This window comes from Heloderma suspectum, chromosome 1, assembly GCF_057233095.1.
Source record: "Heloderma suspectum isolate Gila_16-S chromosome 1, 16-S_ref, whole genome shotgun sequence".
Lineage (NCBI taxonomy): Eukaryota > Metazoa > Chordata > Lepidosauria > Squamata > Helodermatidae > Heloderma > Heloderma suspectum.
In genome coordinates, this window is record NC_139458.1 from 26,659,259 (window position 1) to 26,685,668 (window position 26,410).

The 26,410-nt window shown below is 45.3% G+C and overlaps 2 protein-coding genes across 18 annotated transcripts in view; one reads left to right on the forward strand and one right to left on the reverse strand.

Annotated features, from left to right (window-relative positions):
- The window catches only part of LOC146357042 (cholesterol 24-hydroxylase-like), a 36,622-nt gene extending 33,772 nt beyond the window's left edge, over window positions 1–2,850 (reverse strand). For 3 of the 4 annotated variants that reach the window (XM_084839121.1, XM_084839110.1, XM_084839089.1), the window contains exon 1: window positions 2,543–2,850. In XM_084839121.1, the coding sequence (XP_084695247.1) occupies window positions 2,543–2,679 (137 nt within the window). In that variant the 5' untranslated portion in view covers window positions 2,680–2,850. The remainder of the gene's footprint in view (window positions 1–2,542) is intronic. The other variant, XM_084839099.1, reaches the window with a different exon arrangement.
- Window positions 2,851–3,094: 244 nt separating this feature from the next.
- The window catches only part of LOC146357043 (cholesterol 24-hydroxylase-like), a 104,289-nt gene continuing 80,973 nt past the window's right edge, over window positions 3,095–26,410 (forward strand). For 11 of the 14 annotated variants that reach the window (XM_084839168.1, XM_084839144.1, XM_084839152.1 and 8 more), the window contains exons 1-4: window positions 3,100–3,529; window positions 9,478–9,555; window positions 19,325–19,406; window positions 24,190–24,263. In XM_084839168.1, the coding sequence (XP_084695294.1) occupies window positions 3,402–3,529; window positions 9,478–9,555; window positions 19,325–19,406; window positions 24,190–24,263 (362 nt within the window). In that variant the 5' untranslated portion in view covers window positions 3,100–3,401. The other 3 variants (XM_084839134.1, XM_084839239.1, XM_084839248.1) reach the window with 3 other exon arrangements.

A 26,410-nucleotide genomic window follows, 5' to 3' on the forward strand; every position in this document is an offset into this window, starting at 1 on the left:
AAAGTCTCCGTCGTTACTGGAAGCACTTACAGCAGTCTCAGCTCAGGCAAAGCGACCCCCAATCTATGTCTATAAATACTTGTTATTGGTGAATAAATATGGTATACAGGGTTCTAAGCAGGAATGGAATGGGGAATCAGATTGTCCTGTTTTGCCTAATCAATGGCTTGCCCCTTTGGCATCCATACCTGTCATGTCTATGGATCTTAGGCTGCATCTTATTCAGCAAAATCTGTTGTTTTGTGTCTATTACCACAACATTTGTTTAATAAAGGTTTGTCTAATTCAGCTAATTGCTGGCAGTGCAATGGAGCTTCTTTTAAACATATGTTTTGGCCATGTCCAGTAGTTGCTTCTTTTTCGGAGGAGGCTATTATATGGATAAATTTTGTATTGGAACAGTCTTTAATATTCACCAATGTCCATCAGTGAATATTAAACTATCTGCCTGCATCTTGGAAATAAATGGTCAGAGTAAATGGATTCTCTGTGCTCTTTTGACAGCTAAAAGACTGATACTACAACACTGGAAGGATAAACACTCACCTCCTATAATACAATGAATTGAGGGACTTACAACACTTTCAATATTTGAACGGGTGGCATACCTTCGAATGGATACTTATTTGGATATCTGGTCCACTTTTGTTGACGCCTATGTATAATTATTAGAAAGTTGTATTTGCATATATATGCATTTCCTGTGTATTCATTGATACGGTTATATGCAAATATGTGTATGTATATCATAGCTATACAAAGCAGGCAGGGGGGATACAGTTCTGGAAATGGGAAATGCAGTTCTTCTCAATTATAATTCTCCCCCTTGCAGAATACTTACTATAAGCTATCAGGGTCTTGATCAGGTTAATTCCCTCTCTTCTTCTGCCCTCCATTTTCCTATTTTTCCCAACTGACACACAAACTTTGTCACATTGTTCTCAAACATAGGTTTAGGAACATAGGAAGCTGCCTTATGCTGAATCAGAATATTGTTCCATCTAGTCCAGTATTGTCTACACTGACTGGCAGTGGCTCTCCAGGGTTTCAAGCAGAGACCTTTCCCAGCCCTACCTGGAGATGCCCAAGGGATAGAACCCAAGACCTTTTGCATGCAAGACATATTCTCTGCCACTGAGCTACAACCCTTCTCCTGTAGATTCACACAAGCACATGTTTATATATCCTCACTCAGATTTGACACTACTTTCTGCATAGAAGTGATCGCCATGTACAAAACAATGAGTATCAAACAAAATGAGTCTGAGGACTAAGGACTCAATAGTCATCAGAAAACAGCCAGAATGGGCAAAGATGTTGGGCTGAAAATGATGGAGAAGGCACAATATACTCGGCTTGAACTTCTTTATTTATTTGCACTGCACTAGAATCTTGTAGCTGATAAGAAGAGGGCAGGGCACTTGTTTATACTAGCACTCTGGGGAAAAAGTTTTTACTAGCCCTTCAAGATGCCAGAGACAGAAACCTAATTCTTTACTCTCTAACAGACTCCTTCTAATAGCGAGTCTGAGTGGTGAGTGCCACCAACAAGACTGGAGACAAAAGAGGGCCTCTGAGAAACTAGGAGGTATCAGCCTGCTCAGGGAAACCCAAAGTTGCAGAACACACACACACACTCTCACACACACACACGAAAACCCTAAACCCTATCGCTACCCCTAAAAAGCCAATAAGAACATAGCAAGAGCCATGCTGGATCAGACCATGGGTCCATCTAGTCCAGCATTCTGTTCAAACAGTAGCCAAGCAGGTCCCCATGGGAAACCCAGAAGCAGGACGTGAGCACAACAGCACCCTCCCACCCATGTTCCCCAGCAACTGGTGTACATATGCATACTGGAGGCAGCATATAGCCATCAGGACTAGTAGCTATTAATAACCTTTTCCTCGATGAATTTGTTCAACCTCCCTTTAAAGCCATCCAAATTGGTGGCCAACGCTACATCTTGTGGAAGTGTATTGCATAGTGTAAGTATTCAATAAGGATTGAGCGTGTTCAGTAGCCATGGAATGTGAAGCGTTGATCGACAAAGAACAGTGGGGAATGCAATGGCCTGCTTGAGGAACCCTCAAGAGGAGCGCTCTTGTCACGATACAATACAATCTTGTCTCGATATAATACAATCTTCTGTTGTTCTGTCCTGCTTGTATTGTGTGTCCTTATCGCTATAGAGTCGGACACAACTGGTTGGGGACACCCTTACCTTTTTTATAGCTAACTACATACATAAGGCCCTTGTATCCAATGTTAGTCTAACTTCAGCCCCGGTCATTTCAATGGGTCACTTCAAAGTAGGACTAAATTTGATACGGCTCTGTAATTCCTGGAAAATGGCAACTGATCATTGGTCCTCAGCCAGACGCTGATGGGTCCTGCTCTGCCAATTTCAGGGCAGCAGCAGCAGCAGCAGCACTGGCAATTTCCAGAGCGGTGGGCCCAGTGTGAGGAGTGTTGTCCTGCACCATCCACGCTGCTCTGTCTCCTCCCCCATTGAGCATCTCTGCCCTGCCAGGCTCTTACCTCGCCCTTGGGGGGCCGGGGATATGATCATATTTCATGTGGACTGATTTGATGTAGCAGCAGAAAAAGACGAAAGCCGCGAAGGAGGCGACAAGCAAAAGGCGCAGCAAGACCCAGATCACCCCCAGCATGTTCATGATGGACAGAAACTCCAGCTGCTGGAAACCGCAATGACAAACTCCGGCAGGTGTCAGATGGTGGCCCTGATTCTTTTCTGAAGTAGCAGGATGAGAGAGCGATGAGATGTTGGTAACAAGATCTGCTTTGGTGAGTAAAGCCCTTTTAGGGTGGGAGTGGCTGGGCTGGGCTGGGCTGAGCTGTGGGAGGAACCTTCGCTTAAATTTTAAGCCAGCCTTCCCCCAACCCGGGGCCCCTCCAGATGGGTTGGACTACAGCTCCCATCAGCCCCATCCAGCCAGCTGGGGACAATGGGGGTTGCAGTCCAACCTATCTGGAGGGTCCCGGGTTGGGGGAAGGCTGCTAAAATTTATAAAGTCCTTGAACTGTAATCCCTAAAAGTCAGGGATATTAAATCCTAATGAGTTGGAGGATTAAATTCTCTACTCCTGAGATTCCAGTTCCAAAAATTATTTCCGCGGGGGTGCGGGAGATATCAGTTCTGTCTCAGTTCCATGTGAGCATTAATTCCACAAAATATGCAGATCTGTTTGGGTGGTGGTGGAAATAATTAATGGATTTGGGTCCGCGGGCATGGGGCCCATTTGTTCCTCTAACTGCTTTGGCTCGGACTGCTTCTTTGCTCAGAGGCTGGCCCTGCTGGCTCCTCCCAGCCTGAAGAACTTCATTGAGCTAAGAGAGGCCGGGCGCGGGGCTGCGTCTTGCTTGTCCGCAGGTCATCATGGAGCTGCTCGGAGGCTTGCTGCGCCTTTTGCTCGCTGCGCTCCTCCTGGCCTTTGGCCTTTACTGCTGCTACATAAAATCCGTCCATATGAGATATGATCACATCCCCAGCGGCCCAAGGGCGAGGTAAGAGGATGGGGGTGCATTGCAACCAGCGAAAGAGGAAGTGATAGCGTGGCGACCCAACTGTCTCGTTTCCTTTTGACATCCCCCCGTCTTTCCCAGGTCAGAAGCGAGAGCTGCCCGTAGGAAAGGATGGGCGTCTTTCTCCCGTTCCGGAGGAGTGGGGGGAGGGCAGCTGTAATTAGGCAATTTCTTGTCATTTCTGCAATTTCGGCTAATCACGCAGAAAGAAAGCGCACAGCAACGGAGCCAGGATTGAATGCTTTTTGTAGCTCAGATCTGATTTCGTACGAGCAATGCGATTCTTTTTTTTCTTTTTTTTTTTTGGAAAAAAACCCTGTTTAAATATTTAGAAAATAGCTCAGCCCATACTGATGCAATGGTTGTAATCTGCCCAGAGAGCATTAGTTATTGGACGGATTAGAAATGTAATAAAATAAGGGCGCAATCCTATGCATGTTTAGACAGAAAACAGCCCTACAGCACCCAGTATTTCCAAGCCAACACAGCTGGCTGGGGAATGCTGGGCATTGTAGGACTTTTTTTCTGTCTAAACATGCATAGGATTGTGCCCCAAATAAACAATATAATTAGTTATCCCTGTAGGGTGGTGGTGGAATGTCTGTTGCACAGAGAGTTTGCAGCAATCCAGCAGGATATTCTGCTGTTATTATTTGTAGGGCTGAGGTTGGTTTGGATTTCCTGCTAAGCAATATGCAAATATCCATCAGGTTGCTGCTACCTATATTACCTTGTTCTTCCTTGCATTTCCTCCCCACCCAAATACAATGCACAGCAAGGTTAGTGCTCCGTTTCTTTTGCATGGAGACATGATGTGCTTTTCAACATTTAAAAACTTGGAAGAATTTTAAAGCTTTTCACGCAGGAAATGAGTTAAAAAGAGCATAATCTCCCCTGTTTGCTGCCGCTGCCTTGTCTTTTATTTCTAGCAGAATCCAGGCAGCTACATTAAAACCCTGGATTCCTCCATTATTTTGTACAGGCAGCTGTCACTCCCTGCTTCCTTCCCCCAGACCAAATACAGCATCCAAAGGGTGCCTCCAGACTGAGGGCTCCTACTGCTACTAATCAACATACATCACACAGTTATTACGCTTTTAATGGATCTTTTGTGGAAACAAAACAAGCCAGAAGAAAACATGGGGCAACCCAGGGGTTACCAGTGCAAGATGACCTAAGACAAAGCCTCAAAAGGAACTCAAGTCCAATCTGGCAGCTGGGTACTGTGGATGTATCCGTATGGAGGGCTGCTAGCACTGTCATTTAAAGGGTGTTGTGCACCTATTCCATCTTTTCCTCCTCAAGACTTTTTTCTTTTCTGGTAAGAAAAAATACAGAAGAAGATAGGTGGGGAAAGCATGGGAGGGTTACAATTGGAAAGCTTACATCATCTCAAATCCCCTGTGCCCCATTCTGGGAACGAGGAAGGGTGATTACAGGATAAAGGCTTGTCTGAAAATATCCTGTGTGGTGGTGTACTGGTTAGAGTGTTGGACTGGGTCTCGGGGAATTTGGGTTCTGTAGTCCCTGCTATGCCACGAAACCCACTGGGTGAATTTGGGCCAGTCAGTGACTCTCAGCCTAACCTACCTCACAGGGTTGTTGTGAGGATAAAATGGAGAGGAGGGGGAGGACCATAGAAGTCACCTTGGGCTCCTTGCAAAAGGAGAAAAAGACGGAATATAATAGCAATAATAAAATAATTTTTTGAGTCCAGTCACTCAATGTCTATAGATCCGACACCCTAGAATTGGCCTGCACTGCTGCTACTCTGCAGAGCAAGATCCATCACAGTTTCTACTGTTAGCTGGGAAACTAAGGTCGTATTTTAGGACCTGGTTTTATTCCATATATTTATTTAGCAAGTCTGTTCTTACTCAGCATCTGGAGAGGCACTGTTGACTGGTGATAGAGCATGTGTATTGTATGTAAACAAACCGTCTTCTATCTACAGTACCTTAAATGAAAAGGTAGAAGGACTGTTGAAGACACATAGCTGCGCGGTTATTGTGCAAATGAACCAAATATGAGAATAAGGGTGCTTCCAGATGAGGTTTTTATTATGCAATTGCCCTCTCATTCAGGGAACTTTACTTGGGTTACAGATGATGCTGTCTTCAACTTGTAACTCTCCCATGTTTTCCCACTGCTGCTTCTGCCTTTTTCTTTTCCTTACCAGAAAAATGTTGAGGAAGGAAAGACAAGATAGCTACACAATGCCTTTTGATTGTTAGCGCTACGAGTCTTCCATCTGGAAGCAGTACCTGAAGACCAAGTGCGCTGCATCTCCTCCATTTTTTTGCAGCGCAGAATCTTTGCCTATTCTTGGTCCCTTCTTATGACATGAAGCAGACTTTAGCCTGGTTCACAGACAGAATGGGGGAGGGAAGACAAGCTATGGTGGCTTATTTCTCTGTGCAGGTCATGAGCCACCTAATGTCCATAATTACCCTCGCTGGGTGCAGGTTGTTGTGATGTCTGAACCTGGTGAAGGTGAGTGGCGGGGGTGGTTTACAAACCACCCTGCAGCCCTATGGTTCCAGGGTAAACCACCCCCACCACCCTCCCTCGCTGGGTTTGGATGCCATGACAACCTGCGCCCAGCGAGGGTAATCATGAAAATTAGATGGATTATAACCTGCACACATGGGGCAGGGAAACAAGTCACTGTAGCTTATATTCCCTCCACGCTTGTGCAAACTTTGTGACTGTGCCAGTGTGAAGATTTGAGGCCTACAGAGGCAAGGAAAAGAAAAAGGTCAGGGCTGGAGTTTTTTGTTGGGAGGGGGTGTCCCTGAGAAGAGCAGTTTCATTTCCCCAGTTAAGTAACATGTCTTCAGGTTTGAATCTGTACTTTGGTTTTGAGGGAGGAGGATATAAAAAGAGAGAGTCACAAAGATCAGAGCCTGAAGAGAGAGTCAGTAAGAGCAGAGTCAGGGAGACCAGAGCCCAAAGAGGGAGCAGGAAGACACAGCCTAGAGAAGTCTTAAGTGCAGCTAGGGAAAAGGAACTCATGTTTTGCAACTTTTATTTTCTCTTAATGCTTTTTGTATCACTTGGCTCTATTGTGTAAACACCTTTAGTTGTGATTTGCTTGCTTTAATTTACCAGTAAACTGTTATGGTTAAACCCTGTGTCTAGAGTATCAACAACCCTACATCTACAGCCTAAACCCCATGTTACTGGAAAGGGGAAAGGTAAAAGAAGGAAGGTGGGACTCTTAAGAAGGCAAGATCCTTAAGGGATTGCTTAGGGGATCCAGGTCATAAGGGGAACCGTGACAGCGACCTTCTCTCAGACTAATCCACTTTATAAGGTTGTTGGGCTCTGTGGAGGAACCGTGGGATTAAAAAATAAATAAGTACAAAGTGGCTGGTTAGCTCATTTGGTCAGAGGATAGTGCTAATAGTGTCATGTGTTTGAGCCTCCCACTGGCCCTTGTGATAACACTCTTGGTGCTCTCTCCTAAGACTGGGCCCAAGACGTTTTGGTGCCTGTGGCAGAAAATCCAAATGGTGCCTCTTGTGGTAAAAAGAAATAAAAAACTTAACCATTTGCCTCTATTTAACAGCAACTACAAACCTGCCAGTTGAGATTGGGGCACCTGACCTTCCTTGATGTTAGTGCCAGCCCTGTTTCTCTCTTTTTCTTTTGTTGCTGATTAAGTGGTTAAGGGTGATCTGTATCTGGGGAAGTCTCTCAGCTATACTCGCTAGGAGGCTTTAAGCCAACGCTATGTTCTCTCTCTCTCTCTCTCTCTCTCTCAGCTTCCTGTATGTAACAGGGATACAATTAGGATTACTGAAGTAATGTATGTGAAAAAGCCCTTGGTCTTCTAACAGGTGTCTGAGGTCAGATTGTACTTTTGTTTGCCACTGCAACCACAGGGCAACTGGTATGAAGTGGCTGGCCATCATAGTTGCTTAGAGGATGATGCTAATCAAACTAAAACCATGGGTTTCAGTCTCACACGAGCTATTACGCTGACCCATTGGTTTCTATCCAGACTTGGCCCAAAATATTTTGGTATCTGAGGCGGAAAATCTAAATAGTTATGTAGACAAAACATCCATGCACAAGAGGGAGGTATCGGCAGGCTTGGGGGAGCCCCAGGGTTTGCTGAAATAAAATGAAATTAGAGGGGAAACCTCCCCATGAAAACAGCCTAATGAGACCTGAGCATGCTCAATGGGCACAGAATGCTGGCTGTTAGAGGGGGGAAACAGAAAACTAAAGGGGAGGGGGAATGGAATGTTCTGGAAAAAGGCATGGCTGATTGGCCGGAATGATGGAAAGGGGCGCTCCACGCTGCAGCATTTTGTTGCAAATCCCACTGGTTTCTCCTTTCTGTCACTGGTGCAACATCATGGCTAACAGCATGAGCTATGAGTGAGAAGTCTCTCAGCTACACTCTCACTGAACTCGCGTTAGGCCATTCAGTGCTCTCAGGCTCAGCCCCGTAGCTGCAATATGATGACAACAGTACTGGCCTACTGGACAGGCGGCTTGGAAGGATTTCTGAAGCACAGACTCCTGCATGCCTCCAACTCCTGCATGCAGCCCATATTACACAGTGTGTTGTGATGCTTTAGTGACCTCTGGGGATACATGTCCTTGTGTTATGTGTCGGATAGCCAGAGGATAGTAGTTGCTCTAGCTTGTTGTTTGCCTCTTCATGGGGCACCATATTATTTCCTGAGGTTCCTTCCCACACAAGCTCTGCAAGGATACAGCTCTCCTTGTGTTCCCTGGGACTGGATCAGCGTGAGGGGAGGCACGCAAAGGCAAGATCAGACCTACTCCCTCACAGCGCCAATTAACACTTTGGGAAGGAAGAAGAGAGTGAGGGAAGGAGGCAAGGACAACATCAGGCCTGCTCCATGTGGAGTATTCCCTCTCCCTCCCTCTACAGGGCCATCTGACACCAGAGGGCCTTTTCTGTGGTGGCCCCCACTCTGTGGAACTCCCTCCCTAGGGAACTCCGTCATGCCCCCTCTTTAATGAGCTTCCGTCGTGCATTAAAAACGTGGTTGTTCGGGCAGGCATTTGTGGTGGGTTAGGGTATTTTAGAAAATGTTTTTATTGTAGAATTTTATTGTTTTAAACTGTTTTATTGTATGTTGTACATCGCCCAGAGTGGCTGGGTGACCAGCCAGATGGGCGATTAATAAATTTAATAATAAATAAATAACTAAAATAAACTATTCTGTGGGAAGGATTAAGAACATATGAAGAGCTATGCTGGATCAGACCAAGGGGCCATCTAGTCTAGCATTCAGTTCACAGAGTGGCTGACCAGCTGTCAGCAGGAAACCCACCAACAGGACAGGAGTTCAATAGCACCCTTGCTCCCATGTTCCCCAGCAACTGGTGTACATAGACATACTGCTTCTGATACTGGAGGTAGCATAGAGCCATCAGGACTAGTAGCCATTGATAGCCTTCTCCTCCAGGAGAGAGACAGGTAGGCAGGCAGAAACCTACTATAAGTGGGCAGTTCCCTCTGTCAATAGGGCCATCTACTACCAGCAACACTGAGGGAAAGATTCTGATGACTTATATTTTTATATTTTCATTGTGTTTCTGTTAACAATCCAGAGAGCTTTGGCTATTGGGCTGTATAGAAATGTAATAAATAAATAAATTTTAAAAATGTATTTTCATCGATGTTACTTGTAAGTCACCTTGGAAGGATTTGTATCTTGAAGGATGGGATACCTCTCTCTCTCTCTCTCTCTTTCTCTCTCTCTCTTTCACTGTAATAGTAGGAAATAATATGTTTCTTTCCATGAGTAATGTGTGAAATTGGTATTCGCATAGGAATTTCTGTTCTCCTTGACTTTCCTTCCAGTTGTCATCTGTTTCCTTCATACAGAGTTTGTACTATATAATGTAGTTTTATGATGCTTTGCCTTTTTACCATTTTGCAGCTTTTTCCTTGGTCACCTGCCAATCATTTGGAGAACGTTGAAAAAAGAGGAACTTATTCACACTCTCTTTCTGCAATGGTAAGTTTTTAAAGTAATAGTAGTAATTCAGACAGCTTGTAGTGAGAGGCTATGAATTGTAACGCTTGTGGTCTATAATGTGTCTTGTCTTAGATTGGAAGACTCCAGATAGAGACTGTTTTTAATTTTTTATGGCCCCTAATTTTAGGCTATTTGTAGATTATAAAATAACAGCCAGTATTTTTTTCTCTGGCGGAAGGCTTCAGGAGAAGCATGTAAGAAATTTGAAATGTTATCCTTTCTGAAGAAGCAGATATTTGGATGTGATCTAATTCTGTGTTTGCAGAATGGTAAAGTGACTATAGGGGCAGCGGGGGCTTAGTGGTTAAGACACTGAACTGCAGACCGGAAGATCGGCAGGACAGCAGTTCGAGACCCGAGTGCTGCGTGACGGAGTGAACTCCCGTCTTCAGTCCCAGCTTCTGCCAACCTAGCAGTTCGAAAGCAAGAAATTGCAAATAGATAAATAGGTACCGCTTCAGCGGGAAAGGTAACAGCGTTCCGTGCACCTCGGTGTTCAGTCATGCCAGCCACATGACCACGGAAGCGTCTTTGGACAGCGCTGGCTCTTCGGCTTAGAAATGGAGATGAGCACCACACCCTAGAGTCGGACATGACTGGTTGGGGACACCTTTTTTAAAGTGACTAGTCAATGTAGAAATTTGCTTTGTTTATTCCTAGCAGGCTGCTTTGTGCTACTGATCAACACATATCATATATCTTGCTAGCATCCTGATCTTCCTTGTAAAAGAAAGATGGGAGTATACAATCTTGAACATTATTATTATCCTCTGGCAGTGTATTCTGATGGCTACCATATTGCAAAAAAATCCATACATAAATAGATAAAGTAGGAAGGATTAATATTTAGTCCATCAATGACCTCATGTTAGCCCTGTTTCCACGATCGTATCTTGGCTTATTAAGTGATCTAACTGCGGGCAATATGCACCACCCCTGGAACCCCTTTGCTCCTCTCTTTGCTCAAGCTGCAATTAAACTTGTTGTTGTTCAGTCGTTCAGTCATGTCCGACTCTTCGTGACCCCATGGACCATAGCACGCCAGACCTTCCTGTCCTGCGCTCTCTCCCGGAGCATGCTCAAGTTCATATTCATTGCATCGGTGATGCTATCTAGCCATCTCATCCTCTGCCGTCCCCTTCTCCTTTTGCCTTCAGTCTTTCCCAGCATCAGGGTCTTTTTCCGCGAGTTTTCTCTTCGCATTAGGTGGCCAAAATATTTGAGCTTCAGCTTCAGTATCTGTCCTTCCAATGAGCACTCAGGGTTGAATTCCTTTAGGATGGACTGATTTGACCTCCTTGCAGTCCAGGGGACTTGTAAGAGTCTTCTCCAGCACCACAGTTCGAAAGCATCAATTCTTCGGTGCTCAGCCTTCCTTGTAGTCCAGCTCTCACAGCCATACATTACTACTGGGAAAACCATAGCCTTGATTAGACGGACCTTTGTCGGCAAGGTGATGTCTCTGCTTCTGACTATGCTGTCTAGGTTTGCCATAGCTTTCCTCCCAAGGAGCAAGCGTCTTTTAATTTCATGGCTACAGTCACCGTCTGCGGTGATCTTGGAGCCCAAGAAAGTAAAATCTGTCACTGCTTCCATTTCTTCCCCTTCTCCAGGAAGTGATGGGGCCAGATGCCATGATCGTAGTTTTTTTAATGTTGAGTTTCAAACCAGCTTTTGCACTCTCCACTTTCACCTTCAACAAGAGGCTCTTTAGATCCTCTTCGCTTTCTGCCATTAGGGTGGTATCGTCTGCATATCGGAGGTTGTTGATAATTCTCTCGGCAATCTTAATTCTGACCTGTGATTCATCCAACCCCGCGTTTCTCATGATGTACTCTGGATATAAGTTAAATAAGCAGGGTGACAATATGCAGCCTTGTCGTACTCCTTTCCCAATTTTGAACCTCACTATCATGGCTATCAGGGACATTCAGATCTTTCCTGTATAGTTCTTCTGTGTATTCTTTCCACCTCTTCTTAATCTCATCTGCTTCTGTTAGGTCCCTGCCTTCTTTGTCCTTTATCATGCCCGTCTTTGCACAAAACGTTCCCTTGAGATCTCCAATTTTCTTGAAGAGATCTCTAGTCTTTCCCATTCTGTTGTTTTCCTCGATTTCTTTGCATTGTTCATTTAAGAAGGCCTTCTTGTCTCTCCTTGCTATTCTCTGGAACTCTGCATTCAGTTGGATATATCTTCCCCTTTCTCCCTTGCTTTTCACTTCCCTTCTTTCCTCAGCTACTTGTAAAGCCTCATCAGACAGCCACTTGGCTTTCTTGCATTTCTTTTTCTTTGGGATGGATTGAGTTGCTGCCTCCTGAACAATGTTACAGACCTCCGTCCATAGTTCCTCAGGCACTCTGTCTATCAGGTCTAATCCCTGAAATCTATTCCTCACCTCCACTGTATATTCATAAGGGATATGATTTAGGCCATACCTGAATGGTTTAGTGGTTTTCCCGACGTTCTTCAATTTAAGCCGAAATTTTGCAAGAAGCAGCTCATGATCTGAGCCACAGTCAGCTCCAGGTCTTGTTTTGACTGACTGTAAAGAGCTTCTCCATCTTTGGCTGCAAAGGACATAATCAATCTGATTTCAATATTGACCATCTGGTGATGTCTATGTGTAGAGTCACCTCTTGTGCTGTTGGAAAAGAGTGTTTGCTATGATCAGCATGTTCTCTTGGCAAAACTCTATTAGCTTTTGTCCTGCTTCATTTTGTACACCAAGGCCATGCCTGCCTGTTATCCCGGTGATTTCTTGACTTCCTACTTTAGTATTCCAATCCCCTATGATGAAAAGGACATCTTTTTTTGATGTTAGTTCTAGAAGGTGTTGTAGGTCTTCATAGAACCGATCAACCTCAGCTTCTTCAGCATCAGTGGTTGGGGCATAGACTTGAATTACTGTGATGTTGAATGGTTTGCCTTGGATTCGTACTGAGATCATTCTATCGTTTTTAAGATTGTACCCCAGTACTGCTTTTCCCACCCTTTTGTTGACTATGAGTGCTACTCCATTTCTTCTAAGGGATTCTTGCCCACAGTAGTAGATATGATAGTCACCTGAATTAAATTCGCCCATGCCTGTCCATTTTAGTTCGCTGATTCCCAAGATGTCGATGTTCAGTCTTGCCATCTCATGTTTGACCACCTCCAGCTTACCTTGATTCACTGATCTGACATTCCAGTTTCCTAAACAATATTGTTCTTTACAGCATCGGATTTTCTTTTTACCACCAGACACATCCACAGCTGAGTGTACTTTCGGCTGTGGCCCAGCCGCTTCACTCTTTCTGGCGCTACTTGGAAATTCCCTCTGCTCTTCCCCAGTAGTATATTGGACACCTTCCGACCTGAGGGGCTCATCTTCCAGCGTCATCTCTTTTAGCCTTGTGATACGTTCCATGGGGTTTTCTTGGCAAGAATACTGGAGTGGGTTGCCATTTCCTTCTCCAGTGGACCACATTTTGTCAGAACTCTCTGCCATGACCTGTCTGTCTTGGGTGGCCCTGCACGGCATAGCTTATGGCTTCACTGAGTAACTTCAACTGAGTTACGCAAGCCCCTTCGCCACAGCAAGGCAGTGATCCATGAAGGTGCAATTAAACTAGGAGACCTCTTATCAACCATTGTTTCCCACTTTGTCTGCACCAGGAAACCAGGGTTGGTAGCTTTGGAACATGTCAGCTTATTAAACCTTTAAACTGTGGTTTAATATCTTGGGTTGTTCTGAAGCTGGTAACCATAGTTTTAGATGAAACAGGAAATAACGTTTAATTAGATACTTCCTGGTTTAATTGCAGCTCACAGCGAAGGGGCTATGTGCATTGGCAAAAGGCTCATGTATATCTCAGTTTAATAAGCTGAGATATGATTGTCCAGGTAAAAGCTCCAGCAGTGAAATTAATGTGCTTTCAAGCTCCCTCTTTAAAGAAGTATAATGTTCTCTGGGACATTTTCCATATCCTGCAACTGCTCCTGTATACCATGGACAGACTCCATTTCATATATTCCTGTCCCTGTTTTGCCCTTTGGAGATGTGTTAAGAGATGTGTTGTATAAAATGTTGAAAGTGTGTGTTCAAATGTCTACAGTTGCAGTTCTTGATGGTTTAGGGCCCTTCCCCAAGTCTCTAGAGGCCTAATAAGCATGTGTGTATGTGTGCTTCTTAACTCTAGTGCACATGCTTGTCAATATAAGCCACCATCTAGTGCACAGCCTGTTATTTCACATATTGCAGTTGATGAAGTTGATTTTTAATTAGTGTTATATGCTATAGAACAGGGCTAAGCAATCTGGTGCCCTCCAGATGTTTGGGGGCTACAACTTTGGAAAGGTTCTTGACAAAGTCATGGTTGGCAATTGCAGACATTCTTGGAGAATACCGATTATCGTTACCCATTCTAGTCTCGGTCCAGGCCTATTTATTTATTTCTTACATTTCTATACCACCCAATAGCTGAAGCTCTCTGGGTGATTCACAACAATTAAAACCACAAAATGCATCATAAAATACAATATAAAATGTAAAAGCTTAAAACTACAGTATTACAGTACAAATCACAATAAAACCTAGCAGAGATTTAAAATATAATAACAGATTTAAAACAACAGAGCTAAAAGACTAAAATGCCTGGGAAAATAGAATCATACAATAGTAGGTTGGAAGGGGCCTATAAGACCATTGAGTCCAACCCCCTGCTCAGTGCAGGAATCCAAGTTGAAGCATCCCTGACAGGTGGCTGTCCAGCCTCATCTTGAATGCCTCCCGTGTGGGAGAGCCCACCTCCCCCCTAGGGAATGAGTTCCATTGTCGTATTGCTCTAACAGTCAGGAAGTTTTTCCTGATGTTCAGCCAGAATCTGGCTTCCTGTAACTGGAGCCCATTATTCCATGTCACTCTGGGATGATCGAGAAGAGATCCTTCCTCTAAAAAAGGTCTTCACCTGGTGCCAGAAAGAACACAGTGTAGGCACCAGGTGAGCTTCTCTGGGAAGCTCATTCCACAGTCAGGGTGCCACAACCGAAAAAGCCCTCTTCCTTGTAGACACCTGCCTCACTTCCTTTGGCAGGGGCTCCCGGACAAGGACAGCTGAAGATGATCTTAGGGTCTAGGCAGGTACATATGGGAGGTTATTTTGATTGAATTGGCCTTGGTCACCCTGATGGATGACCTTTACCAGGAGAAAAATGTGGTAGTGTTACACTGTTGCTCTTACTAGGGCAAGTGTAAATGGAAAATGCTTTGTGAAATGATTTGGGCAAAATCCGCATTTTCACAGAATTGAATTAGCTCTTTCCACAGTACACGCAGTGCTGTATTCCTCCGCTTTTGCGGTGTGTGCAGGAACTGAAGCTGCATTAGTTGGGGTGGGCGAGTCCTGCTGCAAGTAGAAATCAGCGTCAGCAATTGCATAGGTGTGAGGCAGGCAATGAGCGGACGCTTGCTCTCCGTCCTTCACGTGTTCAATGAGGTGCAACGGAGGACTTGCTTATGAGTAGACGTTCATGACAAACCCTACATAAAACACATACGTATGTGTCTGCTGCCACCCGGACACTGAGCAGAATGAACGGGAGCGCAAGAGGCGCTGAGAGCAGAGAGCACGGAGACAGAGTACATGTTCATGACATGACAATTGTCTGCCCTGGCATCCACCCTTTCTTGTCTGTGCAGCTTTGAATCAACAGGCGTCCACCATTTCTCAGCTGTGCTCCTTCATAGCTGCAGTTTCAAAACAGCAGGGCTGGCTCCCCCCCCCCCTCAAGCTCAATGACTATTTAAAGTGAGAGGCAGCAACTGAGCCAGCATTTCTCAGCTGTTGTCACGTTCCCTTGGCCCCCTCCTTCCTCATGCACACACACAAGAAGAGAGGCTTCAGTCTCATGCCTTTAATTCACTATCAACAGGTTCATTACAGATGCAAATCCTCGAAGACTCTCAGGTTACAAAGGAATACAGCTGCTTCATACATTTACGAATGGCAACAGGGAATCCAAATGGGAGCTACAACGTTGCCAGCAGTTTGAAACAAGTACTTGCTGGCTAGAATAACTTAGGGAGGGATTCCCCTCCCTTCCAGTGATGCTCCCCTACGTCGACCCTCACGTATAGCCAACCGGGTCGAACGTCTGAGCTCCACCTCTAACTTTTCTCTCTTCGCTCTGTGCCGCAGTCTAGCATCCCTCAGGTCATACCCCGCACTCTCCTCCTCCTCCTCCTGGGTTCTCATGGAGAAGGGAAAGGGGGGGGGGGGCTTCAGGCCTAGCCATCTGTGTGTTAGTATCCTGAGAAGCACACCTATCCATATCTGAACTCGCTTGGGAAGATGTCTCCCCTGGTTCTGCTGTTCCCCTTCTGAGTCGGAACTGCTAACTATCTCTGTATGCTCAGAATCAATCCTGACAGCTCTGCTCCTTCATAGCTGCACAGTTTTAAAACAGCAGGGCTAGTCCCCCCCCCCGCCCTGCCCAAGCTCAATGACTATTTAGAGTGAGAGGCAGCGACTGAGCCCATGTTCACAACAGTGCAGTTTCAAAGCAGCAGGGCTGTTCCTGTACTCAGCAGAGTGGAACTACAGACAACGAGTTACTTTAGGGTAGACATGTGTACCCTTCTGCTCTCCCCCTGCCCCCCGCTACTTTCCCTTCCATCAATCAGTACCGCTTCGACCAGCCCACGCCAAAGCCAGCTGAGGTCACATGGGCTCCCAAACAGCCACTGTGACAGGAAAATCTGACACTAAATGAATTAAAAAAAAAAAAAGGATTTAGGGCAAGCAACACCGGTCTAGCTATGGAGAGCAGCATGCGTCATCTGACACTATTGATTTGAGGGTGGAGTAGAACCGGAGTAAAAGCCCCAAGTAGATGGAGCCTAGATCTTTCAGCAGTTTTTGATACCATTGACCATGGTATCCTGGACCAACTTCGTGAGATGGTGTCAGGATTCCTTTAGCCTCCACTTCACTTCTAAGCCCAAACATACACAGATGAGAAGCTTCAGTCTACAGCTTTTAATCCATTACTTCACAGGGTCATACAGATGCAAGTTCTCAGTGACTCTCAGACTACAAAGGAATGCTTTCAGGGGATTCAAAAGGAAGTTGCAAGAGTTGTCCGCTGTTTTAAGAGGGAGGCAGTCTGACTAGCCTAACTTAAGGGGGGGGTCCCTCTCTTCTTGTGAGGCCTCTAAGCGCAGCTTTTCATGCAAGGCCAATTGGGTAGACCATCTAAGTTCCGCCCCTGCCTTCTCTCCCTTTGCTCTGCGCCTGCATCTGGCGTCTATTAGGTTATGCTCCTCAGACCCCACCGCCTCCTGTTCGCTGCCTCTCACTGGGGGTTAAGGGTAAAGAGGGACCCTCATCCTCAGCCAGCTGGACATTTGTAACCTGGGAAGCCAGGCTACTCATATCTGGACTAGCTTAGGAAAACACCTCCCCCATGTCTGGTGGTTCTCCTTCAGAATCTGAACTGCTATCCTACTCCCTGCACTCAGAAACACCCCTGACAGATGGGTATCAGAAGCACTGTGTTTTGGGGATTCTGGCTGTATCTGCAGGGACAGTCTCAGAGAGTAGTTTGGAGGGAGTTCTCATTGTCCCCCTGGTGTTTAGGCTGTGGGATGCCATTTATGTCCCTGCGGAGGCCGTGATAGGCTACGTAGGAGTGCACGAAAGCCACTTACCTGGTCTTGCAGCTTTTCGCGGTGGGGGGGGGCGCTTCGCTGCTCTCCCCCCGAAGTTCAGGCCGGGGGGGAGGCTTCCCGCCTCGCCCGGCCGAAATTCAGGCTGGGGAGGAGGCGCCTCGCCTCGCCTGGCTGCGAAATAAAAAGTTAAAAAAAAAACAACGCCCCCGTGATAGGCTACGTGACGATTAACGTAGCCTATCATGGCTAGATCTGCAAAGTCAGCCGTGATAGGCTACGTAAATCGTCACGTAGCCTATCACGGGTGACTTAAAAAAAAAAAAGCGCTTACGCAAATGGCGGCCTCCATAGGGAGCCGCCATTCGCGTTCCTTATTTGGTCACTGTAGTCTACGTAAATCTTTACGTAGACTACGGCGAAAATAAGGGCAACGCAAATAGCGTTGCCCTTATTTTCGCCGTAGTCTACATAATCTTTACGTAGACTACAGCGACCAAATAAGGAACGCGAATGGCGGCTCCCTATGGGGGCTGCCATTAGCCGTACGTGCTTTTTTTTTTAAGTCACCCTTGATAGGCTACGTGACGATTTACGTAGCCTATCACGGCTGACTTTGCAAATCTAGCCGTGATAGGCTACGTTAATCGTCACGTAGCCTATCACGGGGGCGTTTTTTTTTTTTAGTTTTATTGGAATGGCGGCGGCGGCAGCCGGTCGAAAGATCGGCTGCCACCCCCGCCCCTGACGAAGACCCGACGAACCGCCGCCGGGACCCGCCGCCGGGAGGGACATTCGGGAAGGGTAAGTCCCGTCCCGGGGGGGCGTGGGGGGGTGCGGAGAATTTCTCCCCGAAACTTCTTCGGGGGGCCGAACACGTTGGCGCTCGGCCCCCCGAAGTTTCGGGGAGAAATTTTCCGCCAACCCTAAGGCTACGTAAGTATTTAGATAGCCTATCACGGCAAAAAAAAAGGGAACGCCATTTGCGTTCCCCCCCTTTTTTTTTGCCGTGATAGGCTACGTAAATATTTACGTAGCCTATCATGACAAAATACAGGGACTCAAATGGCAGCGGCCACGGCGGCCCCCATTTGCATCCCTGTGCAGGCTGCCCAGCGGCCGGATGTCCAGCTGTGAGCAGCCCTGGCCGGTGGCTCTGTGGAGTCACCGTGGAGTGGAGCCAGCCGGGGAGAATTTCGGGGGGAGGGACAGAGCGCCTCCCCCCCACTGTGAATGTCACCCTTCGAAAAGGTAAGTGACTTTCGTACATCCCTAGTTTTCTGTTATCTAAGACTGTAGAATATGAAATAACAGACTTAAGTTACAGGAAAGTATATTTTGGTTCAGCATAATAAGTAAAATAAAATAAACATCAGGAAAAATTTCCTAATGGTCAGAGCAGTCAGACAGTAGAACCAACTTCCTAGGGAGGTGGTGGGCTTTCTGTCACTGGAGATATTCAAGCAGAGACTGGACAGCCATCTGTCAGGGATTCTTTAAACTGGACTTCTGCACTGAGCAGGAGGTTAGACTTGAGGGCTTAAGGGAGCAGTCCTATGGCCACTAGATACTGTCTAGAGGACCATAGGATTTTTCTGTTTCTGGCAACCAAGGTCAGAGCCAGGGCTCTGAACGCGGTTCCCAGAAACTGTGCTTCCCAACCCCTCATAGCCAGCATGGTTCTCTCCACATCGGCTACATCTTCATGCTCAGAAACGGAGTGCAGAAATGGGGGAAAGGGGGTGGTCCCGGGGACGGGCAGGGGAGGAGACCAAGGAAGCCGTGTTACGTAGCTTCCTATGTGCCTCACAGCCTCCTTCCCACTCCCTCCCTGAGGCAGTGGCTAGACAGCCAAAATTGTCTAGCCAAAAATGCAGGGCAGCTGGAGTACAGAGGCGAGGATCTCTGACTTTGGAGGCTGTCAATTATCTCAATAGGATTGCACTCCAAATGGCCCCTTCCAACTCTATAATTCTAATATTTGCTTAATATGACTTCGCCATTTCTTATACCTTGTTCTTTGTTTGTTTCCTGGAGAGAGAGTATAATCTTTTAAAATATTATTTGGTCACTTTTTACTACTCAAATTTTTGTCTTCATAGGGCTGAGAAATATGGGCCAATTCTGCGTCTTAATGCCTTTCACAGAGTCACGCTATTGGTACTAAGTCCCGAAGGAGTAAAGGTATGTTATGAAATATTACCTCTCTGAGGATTACAGTGAATGCAGTATAAAAGTGAGCGCACAGAGCATCTTTTAATAGCTGAGTGAGCCTTGATTCCGAGCTGAGATGCAAGACATACATACCAGTAAATCAAATGCTGGCTCACCCATTGGTCTTGTTCCTCCTTTGATGTATTAGGCAGATTATCCACCTTAAAAATCTGATGCATGAATTTGTGTAATCTGATTATTTGCCCCATTCATTTTTTAAATGTTTTTTAATAATGTATGTTAACTTTTGAGTAGCTTTGCTCATTACCCTGATAATTTTTAGTTACAAACTCAGTTAAATAATTTAAAACGTCATTCTTCATTTGATCTCAAAAAATCACTTCAGTTCATCATGTTTTATCAGGTTGTTTTATCATGTAACAAATAAACTAGAAACAATAAATTCTATTTTAAATCTTTGTCTACTTTAAAGCTTTACATAACCACTTCCTTTAGGTAACTGTATAAGAAGTACCTTTCAAGAGATCTTAATTGCAGTAGTTTTCATTTGGTATTAAAACATTTCTTCAGATATGTATTAATGATGTCCATCATTAATGTTAAAGCAACAGAGCCTTGTGGCACCTTAAATATGAACAACTTTACTATGGCATAAGCTTTTGTGACTAGAGACCGATCAGATGCTGTGTGTGTGTGTGTGTGTATGTATGTCATACACATATACATACATACTCACACACACCCCTGGTTTCGGGTGAGAGAGTAAATAGTGAGGTTGGAGGGAAACAAAATGCAGAAAGTACAGACAGTGACAATTACGTTATTATCAGTGGCCATGAATGTAGATTTTCCAACAATTATTTTTCCTTTAGAGAATAAAATCGCTCATGCTTATAAGCCAGTACATTTCAAGAACGCCATAAAACAGTCAATTAATTTCTGTCTAAATGAAGTGTTCTGGTTTGTTCTGGAGTTGCTTACATCTAAAATATTTCATTCTTTCTCTGGAAAGCTCTGCTAGAGGGCCAACACCTTAAGTGGGTTGCTCTATCCACAGCTCCAGTAGTGGGGCCTTCGGCTGTGGACAGACTTTTATCATGCAAACTCTGGAATTGCCCACAGTCCAGCCTGGAATAGTCACATGGTTTCTTGGCCTTCCCAGTTTGGGATATGCACAGGCCTTCTCTGACAGCCAAGGACAAAGAGAGCAGAATGAACACGGCCCATAAGGAGGCTGCAGCTGGCCAGGAAGTTCAGTTGGATTATGCTGTTTCCAACAAACTCTGTTCCCCCACTCATTTGCTATATATGGATTTTTTTATTCGGCAGCCCCTCATGGGCATCCACAGGGATTTTTCCAGGTGCAGGGTGCAAAGCTACAAGGTGGTGCGTGACTGTAATTCGCACGCATAGCATGTGCTACTGCAACACACCTGTGCATTTTCCTCATGTGTCTGCACCTGCTTTGGTGCTTAGAGTCATATTCTATGGAATTTAGAAGCCCACACAGAGTGGCAGGAAATCCTGGGAAGAGCGTTCTAGTTAAGCTTCAAAGGAGCCATACATTGACATGAGAGTTGGAGTGCCTGGTTTAAAAGGAGAAACTAGACATAATGGGCATAACAGAAACCTGTTGGAGTGGAGAGAACCGGTGGGATACTGTCATTTCTGGATATAAACTCTGTAGGTAGGACAGGGAAGAGCATACTGGAGGTGGTGTTGCCGTTAAAGAGGGTATAGTGTCAAACAGTCTAGAAACTCTAAAAGGGCAAACTCATCCTCAGTGCTGTGGGTGATAATACCAGGTTCCAAAAGTACTTTAGTGCTGGGGACATGCTGTTGTTCCCCAGACCAGAACACTCAGGGTGATCTTGAGATGGAAAATGAAATCAGGGAGGCATCCAAACAAGCAAGTATTGTAATAATGGGTGAGTTCAGTTACTCCCATATTGACTGGAAAAATCCAGTCACAACAAAGAGGTTAAGTTTCTTAATGCCCTAAACAACTGTGCCCTAGAACAGTTGGTTACAGAACCGACCAGAGGAGAGGCAACTTTGGGCTTAATCCTAAGTAGTGCTGTACAGGACCTAGTGTGAGATGTAAATGTCATTGAACAAATTGGAAACAGTGACCACAGTGCTATCAGATTTAATATATATTTAAGTGGGAAAGTGCCCAGGAGTCCAACACGGTAACATTTGACTTCAGAAGAGGAAACTTCTCTAAAATGAGGAACTGGTATAAAGGGAATTGAAAGGGAAGTGCCAAGAAGTGTCTCCAAAATGCATGGAGGTTATTCAAAACCACCAATAACAGAAGCTCGGCTAGAATGTATGCTGCAGGGCAGGAAGGGTAGCAACAAGTCCAAGAGGTTACCAGCATGGTGAATGAGCAGTGTCAAGGAAGCTATTAGAGAACTGGGAATTCTTGCCGAAATGAGAACAAAGACTTGCACAAAGGAAATACAAATAGATAATAAGAGATTCAGAAAGCATTTTGAGGAGCACATTGGTAATAACATCACAGCCAACAATAAAGAATTCCTTAAATATGACATAATCAGGAAACCAGCTAGGGATGCAGTTGGACCATTAGATAACAACAGAGTTAAAGGAGTACTAAAGGAGGATAAGGAGATTGCAGAGAAGCTGAATGATTTTTTTCAGCTGGGCTACACTGCAGAAGATGTAGGGCAGATACCTGCTCCTGAACTGATGTTTTTAGGAAGGGAGTCTGAGGAACTGAGGCAAATAGTGGTGACAAAAGATGAAATTCTCAACCTTATTGACAAACAAAATTAATAAATCACCAGGCTCTGATGGTATCCATCCTAGGATTCTTAAAGAACTCAAATGTGAAATTCCAGATCTTCTGACACAAATATGTAACATGTCCTTAAGATTAGCCTACTAGAGGACTGGAGAATGGCCAATGTAACACCAGTTTTTAAAAAGGAATCCTGGGGGATCTGAAAAATTAAGCTAACTGGATTATAATGTCTGTTCTGGGTAAATTGGTGAAAAACTTTACTAAAGATAAAATGAGTAAGCATATAGAAGCATATGAAAAGAATCAACATGACTTCCAACCAGACACTGCCATTATCATATTACCCTTATACAAATCTATTGTGTAACCATGTTTGAGATATTGTGTGTAGTTCTGGTTGCCACACCTAAAAAGAGATATTGTTGAGTTGGAAAGTGCAGAAAAAGGCAACTAAAATGCTGCAGGGACTGGAGTAACTCCCTTATAAGGAAAGGTTACTACAATGTCTTTGGCTGTTTAGCTTTGAAAAAGGGGAGACATCATCAAGGTGTACAAAATTATTATGCATGGTCTCGAGAAAGTGAATAGGGAGACACCTCTCTCTCTCTCTCTCTCTCTCTCTTTCTCTTAATACTAGATCCTGGGGTCATTCCATGGAGATGTTTAGTGGGAGATTCAGGACAGATAAAAGGTGCATAGTTAGACTATGGAACTTGCTACCACAAGATGCAGTAATGGCCACAATGTCATTTGGACTCCCTTTGAAAAAGAAGCAGCAGCTCATAATGATGTCTGTATTATCACCCAACAACATTTTTTGAATAGCAACTGTTAATTATCATTGTCTGGGCAGAATCCAGTGAGGCACTTGTGGCCCTGCCGATTCTCTTGTGACCCACCAATTCCTGTCCACAAGCAATGCCTGCTGCTTGAGGAACAAAGATATAGCCCTTCTGGGGCAACTGGAAGAGAGGGAAGATGCTTGTTTCCAGTACGGAGCAAGCCGATGGAGCTAGCGTAAGGGAGCTCTGCTGACTTGTCCCACTAGAGAAATGAGCATTTCCATTCATTTCAAGGCTTCCTCTGGGAAGTACTAAATCTCTGTTATGCAAACAGTGGGTCCTGCTTGTGCAACAGAATCTGCGGGGTACAAGAGAATTGGCAGTGGCGTAAGTGCCCCATTGGATTCTGCCCTTTTCTGTATTTGTTTCCTCCGACGACACAGTTTACATCTCCCTCTTCCTGCCCCCAGCATGTGAATATAAATCTACCAATTTGAGATTAACATTGCACATATCGGATGACATGGACAGTGTCCCTGAAAGCATATGGCAGAATACATTTGATAAGTTGCCTCAAGACTCTTCGTTGTTTTTCCTGCAATAGGCTAACATGGCTGTGTCTCCAGAACCTGTAAAATTCTGTGATTGAGGCAATGTGAATGTATGATAAAAGTCCAGTCGGGAAGCACCTTAAGACCCACATTCCCTGGTAATCCATACTTGCTCCCAGTTTAATACATCTGAGGTTTTTTTGACTCAGCATTGTGTTGGTTCCCTTACAACATAGACCCGTGACCTCACCCCTACCAAACACCAGAATGTGTCCTACAAAGCTCTTGAAAGCTTAAGGGAAAAAAATCTTCAGACACCCCTCTTTGGTAAGCCTGCTTAGGCTGATCTCTCTGAGTACAGGCTGCTCAAGGTAGAAAGGTAGAGCCCCTTATTCATCCCCAAATATTTAAATAGGTGCACTCTAGACTGATGACTAGACTGTTGGCTAGATAGCATCATGGATGCAATGAATATGAACTTGAGCACGCTCCGGGAGAGAGCGCAGGACAGGAAGTCCATGGGGTCACGAAGAGTCGGACACGACTGAACAACTGAACAACAACAACAACTCTAGACTGAACTTGGCCCTGCCCTGAACATCTATATCAACCTCAAAATTTTAGCCTGGGTGATGGTGCGATAACTTTAATAATATTTGAAATGGACTGACAAGAGAATTTTATTGTAGGAGTACCTGATGTTACCACAATACCCAAAAGACAGAATTGTATACAGCCGTATTTACAATTTGTTTGGTGTAAGGTAAGTTAATATAAAGCTAAATTATGCATGATGCATTGAGTTTAAGAGACCAATCCTATGGCCGCTAGACACTGTCTAGAGCAGAGCTTTCCAAACTTTTCATGTTGGTGACACACTTTTTAGACATGCATCATTTTGTGACACGGTAATTCAGTTTTACTAGCAAACCGGAGGTTAAACTAACCTGTTATAAGAGATACGGACACATACATAAATTGTAAGAATGAAATGTATGGGGACAGAACATATCTCATGAAAACCTTTCATTTATATTTTTAAAAATATATGATTTGTAAGATAATAACATACATCGTTGTCATTTATGAGTAACAGTATGTAAATATGTGCAAGAAAATGTGAAAAATAAACAAAATTAACCAAAGTATTTACAATACATATTAGGACACATAGGCCCAGGTAGGAGCTCAGCTGCAAAAACACATGAAGTAGAGAAGCAAAAGTCCAACAAAAATGGTGTAAATATATATATGTCTCAGTACAAGGCTATATTGCTGTAAATATTTGCAATGCCTATGTCCAGAGTCCAGTTCCAGCACTCTCCGGTGGTACACTGCCGGTGGGTGGTTAATCCACAATTACAGCAGAGTAAAAATAAAAATAAATGGCAGAAATCAAATTATAAGTGCCACATCGTGGGTGGCTTGCTGTTTGTCACATTGGGTTTGGGAGGGTGGCCTCCCTTCAGCCAGCAGCGGGTGGGTTGACTGGGTGACAGCCTGCAGCTGTGCTCGCCTGGGTGATTGGGAGCACACTGATTCTGAGGCTTCTGGCCTCCACTGAGCTCCGTTCCGACTGGCCAAGATGGCGGATGGCCCGCTTGGTGCAGTCCCAGGAGGCGTTTCCACCCGCGCGCTATTCTGGCCTGGCTGTGCAGGAGCGCGGTGCAAGAAGTCCACGAAGGGCACGCTCAAGATCTCGCAGGGCTGGTGGCCGCTGCTACTTCTCCGTGCCGGCGTCGGCCAAGCTCCGCTCCCAGGGCGGCGCCTCCCCTCCCCTCTTTTCGCCCCACGCCTCTACCTCGCCATACTGCTCCAACACCGCCAATCATGTGCGTCCTACGTCAAGACGCCACATGATCCTAAAGCAGCTAATGTTAAAGCAGCTAAGCCTTAGCTGCTTTAACATTAGCTGCTTTAGGAAGTTCCGGGGGAGGGGCCAAGGGAAGCAAACGTGAGTAAGGGAGCTCCGTGGTGCCCTTCCACACAATTTTCTGCATTTCGCATGACACACCTACACACTGCCGCTGACACACTAATGTGTCGCGGCATACAGTTTGGAAAGCTCTGGTCTAGAGGGCCATAGGATATGCTCATTTCCGGGAACCGACCTCAGGGCCCACACTCTGAGGTCAGTTCCTGGAAAACCGACCACCTCCCTCGTCCACGCTGCCTCGGAGACAGTGTGGAGAAGCCCCATCCTCCGGGCTTGGAAGAGGAGTGTGGAGCGACTGAAAAGGGGCGGAGCTGGGGGCGTTCTGGGGTGGGGAGAGCGGAGCTGCGCGTACGACACATCCAATGTGTTGTACGGCAGCTTCCTCTCCCGGTCAGCCCCCCCCCCCACTAGACAGCTGAAAACGGCTGTCTAGTGAAAAATAGCAAGGCAGGAGAGGCGTGGAGGGAACGATCCCCCCGTGCCTCTCCTGCCTTGCTTTGGATAGGCGGCCACCTATCTAGTTAGGATTTCACCCTAAAAAAACCATTAATGGTTGACTGGTATTCAGAAAGAGGTTGTGATTCTTAAGGCTACTGGGCAGGTGTATTTCATGCAAAACAAAAGTCCTACAATTTGTGCTGTAAATTTGCTTTGTAAATTTGCTTTGTAAAGCACAAACCATTTGTAAATTTGCTTTGTAAAGCACAAACCATTTGTGCTGGAAATTGTGGTGGTAACCAAGGTGTGAATTGATGACAATTGTGTATTACAATGGACTCCAGTACTCTGGATGACCTACCCCGTACAGTTTCACATGGATATTGAACAACATCGGGGACAAAATAGATGCCAGGAGTCTCCTAGCACCACCTTCTAGAACCTGTGCTCCAGGAAGGACTGGAACCTGTAAATCGGTACCTCTCAGCCCCAGTCCAGAAAGGCACTTCAAAAGGATGCTATGGTCAACGGTATCA